The sequence below is a fragment of the Hyaena hyaena genome, unplaced genomic scaffold, assembly GCF_003009895.1.
Source record: "Hyaena hyaena isolate Hyena2069 unplaced genomic scaffold, ASM300989v1 scaffold_19, whole genome shotgun sequence".
Lineage (NCBI taxonomy): Eukaryota > Metazoa > Chordata > Mammalia > Carnivora > Hyaenidae > Hyaena > Hyaena hyaena.
Genome location: NW_024080651.1, coordinates 3991200 through 4002578, shown reverse-complemented (window position 1 = coordinate 4002578; position 11379 = coordinate 3991200). Strand labels below are relative to the sequence as shown.

At 42.4% G+C, this 11379-nt stretch overlaps 1 protein-coding gene across 5 annotated transcripts in view; it reads right to left on the bottom strand.

Moving 5' to 3' along the window:
• Positions 1 to 10584, bottom strand: part of NF2 (neurofibromin 2) — an 83482-nt gene extending 72898 nt beyond the window's left edge. For all 5 annotated transcript variants that reach the window (XM_039225335.1, XM_039225329.1, XM_039225339.1 and 2 more), the window contains exon 1: positions 10006 to 10584. In XM_039225335.1, the coding sequence (XP_039081266.1) occupies positions 10006 to 10119 (114 nt within the window). In that variant the 5' untranslated portion in view covers positions 10120 to 10584. The remainder of the gene's footprint in view (positions 1 to 10005) is intronic.
• Positions 10585 to 11379: the final 795 nt, after the last annotated feature.

The following is an 11379-nucleotide window of genomic DNA, read 5'->3' as shown; positions in this document are numbered from 1 at the left end:
GCATGGAGGAGGGCACTTGTGGGGATGAGCACTGGGTGTTATATGGAAACCAATTTGACAATAAACTATTTGTAAAAAAAAAAAAAAAAGAATTCCTCAAGTACCATCTCTCCTCTTCTTCCTTTTTTTTTTTTTCCCCAAAATGCATCTGCCATCTCCTTGTATCAGCACTTTGCTCAGTTAATGTACAACATAAAAATAGGGCAGGAGAAAGTCTAATAGTTTCTCAGAGCTCTATCAGTGTAAGTCAAACTACCATAACAACCTTCAACAAAATATTTGAACATCTTTGTTTATAAACATATAATTCCACTGGAAAGTCAATGAGATGCAATAGCTTGACAAATCACAACATGGCAGTGACAGGGTGACCTGCGCCTCCTACTGTAGGCCAATTATACTTCCTTCTAGTTCTTCCTTTCTGCCTGGCACTATGTATTCCAGGAATCCTTATAAAACCCTGCAGGGTCTGAATATCACTACTCTTCTCTTCTTCTATAGACCAGTGGTTCTCAATATGGCGGCAGGGAGAGGGACAGAAAGAAGGGTGTTTACCCCCCAGGGACACTTGATAATGTCTGAAGACATATTTGGTTGCCGTGAAAAGGAGTATGGGGAAGTGCTACAGGCATCTAGTGGCTAAGGTCCAGAGACGTTTCTAAACATCCTACGATGCACAGGACAGCCCGCACCACAACAAAGAATTATCCAACCAAAATGTCAACAGTGCCAAGGTTTAGAAACCCTGCTATAACTGATAATACTGTACATCCTCTTTCGGTCTGGGGTCTGTTTAAAGAAAAAAAGAAGTGATTTTCTTTTTTTTTTTTTTAATTTTTTTTTAATGTTTTATTTATTTCTGAGAGAGAGAGAGAGAGAGACAGTGCGAGCAGGGGAGGGTCAGAGAGAGAGGGAGACACAGAATCCGAAGCAGGCTCCAGGCTCTGAGCTAGCTGTCAGCACAGAGCCGGACGCGGGGCTCGAACCCACGAACCGTGAGATCATGACCTGAGCTGAAGTCAGACGCTTAACCGACTGAGCCACCCAGGCGCCCCAAAAAGAAGTGATTTTCATGGTAAAACTATGGCTGAAGAAATCCTTTCCCTACCAGTCAGTCTCTCACAACATTTTTTTTAAGTTTATTCATTTTTGAAAGAGAGAGAACTTGCACTAGAGTGAGGGAAGAAGGGCAGAGAGGGAGAGAGAGAATCCCAAGAGAGAATCTTCGCGTGGACAACACAGAGTCAGATGCGGGGCTCAAATCCACGAACTGCAAGATCATGACCTGAGCCAAAACCAAGAGTCAGATGCTTAACGGACTGATCCACCCATGCACCCCTCTCACAACATTTATCAAATAGAGAGACTTAGGTCAGGGGTTGCCTGGCTGGCCCAGTCAGTAGAGCATGTGACACTTAATCTCAGGGTTGTGAGTTTGAGCTCCACACTGGGTGTAGAGATTACTTAAAAAGTTTTTAATTAAAAAAAATTAAAGAAAAAAAGAAATTTAGATTAGGGATCAGCACCTATTTAAAGTGCACAATTCAATGGTTTCTAGCATACTCATAGAGTTGGGCAACCATCATCACTAAATTTTAGAACATTTTCTTCACTCAAAAAGAAACCTTGTACCTCTTGGCTATCATTCCTATATCCCTGCACTCTTTTTCCAGTCCTAAGCAACCACAAAACTACTTTCTATTTCCCTAGATATTCCTACTCTAGACGTGCTTATGAATGAAATAATACATTTGTTTGTGACTGTTTCTTTCACTTAGCATGTTTTCAATACATGCTGTAGCATGTATTGGTATTTCATTCCTTCTTTATGCCAAATAACATTCCACTATATTGATACACCACCTTTTGTTTACCCTTTCATCAGCTGAGGGACATTTGGGTTGTTTCCACCTTTTGGCTATTGTGAATAATGCTGATATGGACATTTATATACAAGTTTTTCTGGAGGCATATGTTTTCATTTCTCTTGCGTAAATACCCAGTAGTGAATTGCTGAGTCATATGGTACTGGTACTCTATATTCAACAGTTTGAGGAATTGCCAGACTGTTTCCCAAAGCGGCTGCTCCATTTTACATTCCCACCAGCAGTGTATCCAGGTTCCAATTTCTCCATATTCTCGCCAACATTTATTATATGCCTTTTTTGACTCTAGTCATCATAGTAATTGACTCTCATTGTGGTAAAGTGGTATCTCATTGTGTTTTTCATTTTCATTTCCGTGATGGATTAATAAAGGTGAGTATTTTTTCATGTGCTTATTGACCATTTGTTTATCTTCCTTGGAAAAATGTCTATTCAGATTCTTTGCCCATCTTTTTAGGTAAACTCTACACCCAACGTGGAGCTTGAACTCACAATCCCAAGATCAAGAGTCATATGCTCTAATGACTAAGCCAACCAGATACCCCTCCTTTGCCCACTTTCGAATTCTCTGCCTTCTCATTACTGAGCAATAAGAGTTCTTTAATATGTTAGATATAAGACCCTTCTGAGATCCATGATTTGCTAATATTTTTTCATGTTCTTGATGGTGTCCTTCAAAGGACAAATGTTTTTGGGGCGCCTGGGTGGCTTAGTCGGTTAAGCGTCCGACTTTCGCTTAGGTCATGATCTCGCGGTTCGTGGGTTCGAGCCCCTCATCAGGCTCTGTGCTGACTGCCAGCTCAGAGCCTGGAGCCTGTTTCGGTCTGTGACTCCCTCTCTCTCTGACCCTCCCCTGCTCACGCTGTCTCTCTCTCTCTCCTAGAAATAAATAAAACGTTAAAAAATTAAAAAAAAAAAAAAAAGGACAAATGTTTTTAACCTCAATGAAGTTTACCTTTGTCTTTTGTTGCTCATGCTTTTGTTGTCATATCTAAGGATCCTATGCCAAATCCAAAGTCATGAAGATTTATCCCCATTTTCTTCTAAGAGTATTATAGTTTTAGATCTTACATTTAGTCTTTGGAGTTAATTTTTGTATGTGGTGTAGAATAAGGGTTCAACTTCAATCTTTTGCATGTTGCTATTCAGTTTCAGCACTGTTTGTTGGTTCCTCCATTGAATGGTCTTGGCACCCTTGTCAAAAATCAGGTAACCATAGAAGTATGGACCTATTACTGGACACTCAGTTCTATCCCATTGACTGCTATGTCTATCTTTATTCCAGTACTACACTGTTATGTACTGTTATGTTATGGTTGCTTTGTAGTAAGTTTTGAAATAAGGAAGTATGAGTCTTCCTACTTTGCTCTTCTGTTTCAAGATTGTTTTAGCTATTCTAGATCCCTTGCAATTTCATATAAACTTTAGAAATGTTTATCAATTTCTACAAAGCAGTAAACAGAAATTCTGATAGGGATGGTGTTCAATGAGTAAATCAGTTTGGGGAAAACTGCCATTTTAACAATATTAAATTTTGTGATCTATGAACAAAGGATGTCTTTCCATTTATTTAGATCATCTTTAATTTCCATCAACAATGTTTTACAACTTTCAGAGTATAAGTTTTACACTTCTTTTGTTAAATTTGGTCCTAGTATTTTATACTTTTTGATGTTATTGTAAATAGAAATTTATTTTCATATTGTTCATTCCAAGTACATAGAATTACAAGTGATTTTTGCATATTGCTCTTGTATCCTACAATCTTGCTGAACTCGTTTATTAGTTCAAATAGTTTTTTTAGGGGATTCCTTAGAGTTTATATACAAGATCATGTTATCTTTGAATATATTTTTATGTCTTCCTTTTCATATGGACACTTTTATTTCATTTTCTTGCCTAATTGTCCTGGCTAGATCTTCCAAAAACAATATTGAATAGAAGTGGCAAGATATCCTTTTCTTGTTCCTGATCTTAGCAGGTAGGCATCCTGTCTTTCACTAAGTTAGCTGTGGGTTCTTTATAGATACTCCTTATCAGGTTGAAGAAGCTCCCTTCTATTCCTATTTTGTTGAATGTTTTTTTTATCATGAAATGTTGCTGGATTTTGTCAATGCTTTTTCTGCATCTATTGAGACGATCATGTTATTTTTGTTTTTTATTCTATTCATATGATGTATCACATTATTTGATTTTCAGATGTTAAATCAACCTTGAGTTCCTGGAATAAATCTCCCTTGTTATGATGTAGGATTCTTTTTATTTGTTGTTGGATTCAGTTTGCTAATAGTTTTGTTAAGAATTTTCGCTTTCATATTTTTTTTTGAGACAGAGAGACAGAAAGAGAGAGAGAGAGAAAAAGAGAGAGAGAGAGAGAGAGAGAGAGAGAGAGAGAGAGTCCCAAGCAGGCTCCATGCTTCCAGAGCAGAACCCCCATGCTTCCAGGGCTCGATCCCATGAAATGTGAGATCATGATCTGAGTGGAGATCAAGAATCAGACACTTAAACAACTCAGCCACCCAGGTGCCCCATTCCATACATTTTTAAATTAATTTCTGAGCCAGCCAGGTATCCCATTTTACTTCTATATTGATAAGGGATCTTAGTCTCTAGTTTTCCTGTGATAGTTTGTTGGGTTCTGGTATCAGAGTAATGCCAGCCTCATAAAATAACTTGGGAAGTATTCCCTCCTCTTCTATTTTTTGGAAGAGTATGTTAAGAATTGATATTAATTGTTCTTGAAATGTTTGGTGGAATTCAGTAGGGAACCCACTTGGGCCTCTACTACCTAGAGACTGGACCTTTCTTTGTGGGTATTTTTATTACTGACTTAATCTCTTCACTTGTTTTAGGTCTATTCCGATTGTTTCTTCTTGACTGTCTTTCAGGAAATGGTCCATTTCATTAAATTATCTAATTATTTGGTGTACAATTGCCATTTTAATTTAGTTTTTTATGTGTTTCATGTCTTTTTTGTTTCTCTATTCCTCCTTTACTACCTGCTTTTTCATTAAGTGAATATTTTCTAATGAAGCATTTAAATTTATTTAACGATTCCTTCACTATACTTTTTAAGTGTTTGGGATTTATTTTGTTTTTTGTTTTTAGTGGTTGCTCTAGGGTTTACCAGATAATCTTGACTTACCAAAATCAGTTTCAGATTATACTAGCTTAATTACAGTGATATATAGAAATATTACTCCTATATAGGTCCTTTCCCTTTTCCTTTTTTGTAGACTATTTTTCATATATATACACATATATATGACACCTATTAAAATTACATATATACATACATAAAATATACACATATGTATACAATATATATATTCATATGTGTATATATACATATGTGTACACACACACACACATGACATTTGTTAAAATTACAAACCCAACGATACACTGTTATAGTTACTACTTTACCATCTGTGGCCATTTCCTCAGCCCATTACAGCTCTGCTCTGACCTACCTCCTTTGTGCTATTGGCAAGTATACCACAAATATATTATGTTTGTATGTAATGGGCCCAACAGTACATTATGTACGCATTATTTTACACAATTGCTCTTTAAATCAGTTATAAGAAGGGGCACCTGGGTGGCTCAGTCAGTTGAGCATCTGACTCTTGATTTTGTCTCAGGTCATGATCCCAGAGTCATAATATCAAGCCTTGCATTAGGCTCCATACTGAGTGTGGAGCCTGCTTGGGATTCTCTCTCCCTCTGCCCTTCTCCCCTACTTGCACGTGCACTCTCTCTCTCTCTCAAATTAAAGTAAATCAGTTATAAGAAGAGAAAAATATGCATTTCTACTGTCTTTTATAATTACATAATTATCTTTCCTGGTGCTCTTTTTTCTTTTCATGTAGTTTTGAATTATTATCTGAGGTCACTTGTTTTCAGCCTGAAGAACCTTTCATATTTCTTGTAAGACAGGTCTTTGAGCAACATCTTTAGTTTGTGTTTATCTGGGAAAGTATTTCACCTTCATATTTGAAATAGCCATTTTGAAATATCCAGCCGTGCTGGATATAGGATTCTAAGTTGACAAGTTATTTTCTCTGAGCACTTCGAATATGTTATCCCACAGTCTCTGGCCTCCACAGTTTCTGCAGAGAAGATAGCTGTTAATCTTACTTGAGTTTCCTTGTATGTCACAAGTCATTTTTCTCTTGCTGCTTTAAAGATTTTGTCTTTGACTTTCAGCAGTTTTACTATGATGTTTCTGTTTGTGTATCTCTTTGTATTTATCCTCTTGGAGTTTATTGAGCTTCCTGGATGTCCAGACTACTGTTTTTCCATAAATTCGTAAAGTTTCAGTCATTATTTTTTTTAAATATATTTTTCTCTCTCCTCTCCTGGTATTCTTTTCACATATGCATTTAATGATTTCTCTGAGGCTGTGTACATTTTTCTTCATATTTTTCTGTTTTTCAGCTTGCATAGTCTCTATAATTTCCTCTTCAAACAGGAGAATTCTTTCTTCTGCCAGTTTGAGTCTACTTTGAGCCCTTCTAGTTAATTTTTTAGTTCAGTTATGGTACTTTTCAACTCTACAATTTTTTTAAATGTTTTTTATTTATTTCTGAGAGAGAGAGAGACAGCATGAGCAGGGGAGGATGAGAGAGAGGGAGATAAAGAATCTGAAACAGGCTCCAGGCTCTGAGCTGGCTGTCAGCACAGAGCCCGACGTGGGGCTCGAACCCACAAACTGTGAGATCATGACCTGAGCCGAAGTCAGACGCCCAACCAACTGAGCCACCCAGGTGCTCCAACTCTACAATTTTTTTTGCTTCTTTTCTATAATCCCCATCTCTTTACTGATATTCTCTACTTGATGCAAAAATGTCATTATGCCTTCCATCTTTTTTTTTAAATCTTTATTTATTTGAGAGAGAGAGAAAGAGAGAGAGAGAGCGAGCATAAGCAGGGGAGGGCCAGAGAATCCAAAGCAGCTCCAGGCTCCAAGCTGTCAGCACAGAGCCCGATGCAGGGCTCAAACCCACAAACCGTGAGATCATGACCTAAACTGAGGTCAGACACTTAACCAATTGCATCACCCAGGCCTTCCTATGCCTATGCCTTCCTTCATTAATCATGTTTTCCTTCAGTACTGTGAACCTACTTGTAACGGCTATTTGAAACCTTTTCAGCTAAATCTGACATCTGGTCACTCTTAGGGACAATTTCAGTTGCTAATCTTTTTCCATTGTAAAGGTCATATTTCCCTGTTTCTTTGCATGCCTCATAATTTTTTGTTAGAAACCAGACATCTTAGATCATATGTTGTCTAAATAATATAGATACTGGACTATTTCTCCCCACCCCAGACATTATTATTTGCTTGTTTCTTTAGTGATGGGCTGGAATGTTTTGGTGAAATCTATTTCCTTCACACAGTGTCAAGGCCTATGATGTTGTTCCTCAGGAAGGCACAAATTTGGTTATGGCCACAGTCATCCTGGGGTAACAGTGTAGAGTAGGGCTCCTGCTCCTTCCCCTGATTGCACCCAGCTGTTAAACTCCATTAATTGTGTTTTACTGTTCTAGGGGCGCCTGGGTGGCTTAGTCGGTTAAGCATCCGACTTTCGCTTAGGTCATGATCTCGCGGTTAATGGGTTCGAGCCCCACGTCAGGCTCTGTGCTGACTGCCGGCTCAGACCCTGGAGACTGTTTCAGAGTCTATGACTCCCTCTCTCTCTGACCCTCCCCTGCTCACGCTGTCTCTCTTTCTCTCTCTCTCCTAGAAATAAATAAAACATTAAATAAATAAATAAAATAAAATTGTGTTTTACTGTTCTATTATTTTCAACCATGCCCTAGGGCATAATTCACTCTACAAAATGATTCAGTCAAAGGTGGCTCTTCTGGGGGCTCCTGGGTGGCTCAGTCGGTTAAGCATCCAACTTCAGCTCAGGTCATGATCTCACAGATTGTGGGTTCAAGCCCTGCATCAGGCTCTGTGCTGACAGCTCGGAGCCTGGAGCCTGCTTCTGATTCTGTGCCTCCCTCTCTCTCTGCCCGTCCCCCACTCAAGCTCTGTCTGTCTGTCTCTCCCTCTCAAAGATAAATAAACATTTATATATTTTTTAAATTTATTTCTAGGAGAGAGAGAGAGACAGCGTGAGCAGGGGAGGGCCAGAGAGAGAGGGAGTCACAGACTGAAACAGGCTCCAGGCTCTGAGCTGGCAGTCAGCACAGAGCCCGACACGGGGCTCGAACCCACGAACCGCGAGATCATAACCTAAGCAAAAGTTGGACGCTTAACCGACTAAGCCACCCAGGCGCCCCGATAAACAAACATTTTTAAAAAAATTTTAAAGAAAAGAAAGGAAAACAAAACAAAACAAAGGTGGCCCTTCCGAGAGAACAGTTATAATCCCAAACTGGCTCTTCCCAGCTGTCTTATTCTGATTTTCTTCGGCAAACTAGCTGGCCTATAGTCTAGGTAGCATCTTCAGTAAATCCACAATCTCCTCCTAATTGCCCTTCACCAAAACCTCTACTGTTTTTAAGAGTTCCCTTAGGCATAAACTTCTCCACATTTTGTTGCAAATGAACTAACAACCTTTGGGAAGAGAGCAGGAGCTACAGGTTTTAAAGACTTCTCCCTCCAGGTAAAATCTCTGAAGGGGAGGACCAATCAGAGGTCTTATTTTGCCTCTCCTGGCATAGAACCACCATCGCACAAGCTAGGGCTTGGAAAAGAGCAACTGGGACCCCAGTAGTCTCAGTGCACCCTACCCAAGGCACAGCTCCCATTCCGTAAGTAGGAGCTGGATAAAAGAAGGAAGACCCATCTTTCAACTGTTCACACCTGGGACTTAGTCTCGGCAGCAAGAAGCCTTGCACAGGATAAGAAACACTTAAGTCCTGCTCCTCCCGGGAAGAAAGTGGTCTGACAGGGAGCTAGGGGAAAGAAGGAGCCCTGTGTTCTGTGTTGCAGCAGTCTGGAGTGGATCTCCCCCTGGCTGAGTTGGAAGTGGGGAGGGAAGCAGTAGCCTTGGTTCAAATACCATAAACTCTCACCTTACTTAGCAAATTTTCATAGCTTTTCTTGAATAGATGTTTACTCATTTGATGGCTGTTTGCCCTGAGGACCATTTCCCGAGGGTTTAAATGGTTGAGTTTTTTAAAGTAATTTTCACCAGTCTTATAGGGGAGGTCAATGGGGCTCCTCACGCTGTCAAGCTGGAAGTCAATCCTAAGGCTGCTTTTGGGCTACAATAGTAGAGCTGAAGAACTGAGTAGTTGTAACAGAGATCCTATGGCCTGGTCTGCAATGCTGAAAATATTTACTTTGTGGCCCTTTACAGAAAAAGTTTGCCAATCCCTGACTTAAGTTGCTCTTGCCAATGCTGCTGGTTCACAGAACACACTCTGGACTAGCAAAGACTTACACTACTTGAAAGGCAGTATTGTTTTGGCTAGAAGTTTGACTTAAAATCCCACTCTGCCACTTACTAGATACATGGTTTGGAGTACCTACCTCATTGGGTTGTTATGAGAATTAAAGGTACGAACGTCTGACATTTAGAATGTATTCAACGAATGACAACTGTTATTATCATGATGTAAACTGCATGAAAAGTATTAAACATCAAATCTTTTCTTAAAGAGCTTTTTTCCCCAAAAAACGTAAGCTTTGGAAAAGAGAAATAAGTATAGACTTTCCATTATACAAGATGTAACTTTTAACACCTGGGGCACATAATATCTAACGAAGTAAAAAAGACCATAAAGCTGGAGCTTAAGCCTGACACTGAAAACCAGAATTCTCCACTACGGATAGTTCCAGCCTCTTGCAGTAACAATGAATGAGAACCTTCAGGAAGTGCTTCCAAACCCAAAAACCCTATGGGGGGGGGGGGGAAATAGCAGCAATTATTCTTAACATGAGGATTTGGGCCTAGATGGCTCCTTCCGGTTCTGGTCGACTCTGTCTATGCTGAGAGATGATACAAGCTCAATCCCTCAAGCTTTCACCTGGACTGTCACCGCGGCAGGGGCGCCCGGATCGGCGTCGGACCCGTGGCAGGGCCCAGCAAGCGGGGATTCCACCGGATTCCGCCCGGCTCCCCCTTACCGCAGCCCGTCGGGGCTGCCAGCCGGTTACCTCGCAATTGAACTCCATCTCGGCGTCCATGGTGACGATCCTCACGGTGAACGTCTTGGGCTGCTTCCTCTTGAGTGAGCTGAAGCTCATACGGGAAGCGATGGCCCCAGCCATGGCGCGGGGCTCAGGCCCGGGACCCTCGCGCCCCGAGGCCTGCACTCTGGACCGGTTAGCCCCCCTGGAGGAGCAGCACAGGCCTCAGGGCCACCATGGTGGCCGGCTGGCCGGCCGGGGAACTGTCTGGGCGGCGCGGGCCCCCAGCGGCCAGCATGGGCCGTGAGGACCCTGCCCTGGGAGCGTAAAGGGGAGTTGGGGGGCGGGCCCTTATGGCCACGGGGACGAAATACGAGCCAAGACGGACGGGGTGGACACGGCCGGGCGCTCAGGGACTCGGGCCGGGGACGCGGGGGACGCCGCGGGACGGAGCCCCTAGACGGCAGCGGGGCAGCCCCCGCGCGCCTCTCAGCGGCCGTTGGAGGTCTCGGGGCCGCGCTGCGACTGGGCGCGCACGTGCGCGCGTGGCTGTCACCGTCCTCGCTCCGCGCGCCCGCGGGAAGTGTCCCCTCCCGGCCGACCCTCGCCTGCTCCCCGCCCCGCCCTCGGGCCCCCAGATCATTACACACAGCGCAACCGAACCCAGCGGCTGCCGCCAGGACGCCGCGGTTGGCTGAGCACTCCTGGGGGGGCGGGAATCTTCCTCCGTTCGCCCTTCTTCAGAACGACCCCACCAGCTGGAATTGCCGCTGTGATTGGAGGCGCGGACCTGGGCTCGGCGGTGAGTGGCCGTAGTGGCAGTCACTCCGAACGCTTTTGTTCGCAAGGAGAACGCCTACTCTAGCAAGATTGGTTGAGGAACCGGAGTCCGGCGCGCCTTTCCTGGAGCACCACGTAGAGGCTGGTCTCTAGGTGCGGTTGGGTAAGGGACTGCACTTTGAACTAAAGGCGCGCCGTGTGTGGCGCCCCAAGGGAATCGTGTTTCGGACACCCGACGGATAATCCTGGTTGGCACTTAATTGCATATACTGACCATTGTGTTTCTCAAACTTTTAAATCACGTGGAGGCCACTTAGATTGCCGGCACTCACCCCCAGGGGAGAAATAGCATTATTACCAAGGAAAGGTAAAAAGTAACTACCTCGCGGGGTTGTTGAGGAATTTAAGGAAGTTAATACTATGTACAGCTTTAGAACGAGGGCTGGCACATAATAGGTTGAATCCTATGGAATTGGTATTTTTGTAGATACAAAATGGTCGAAAAATAAAAGCATTTCTCATTTTGTACTCTGATTTCCATTTTCGAACCACATACATGTTTTTATTTTTTAGATGTCATCAAGTTATAACGAGTGTGTTGTGAGGCAGGAGAATATACCG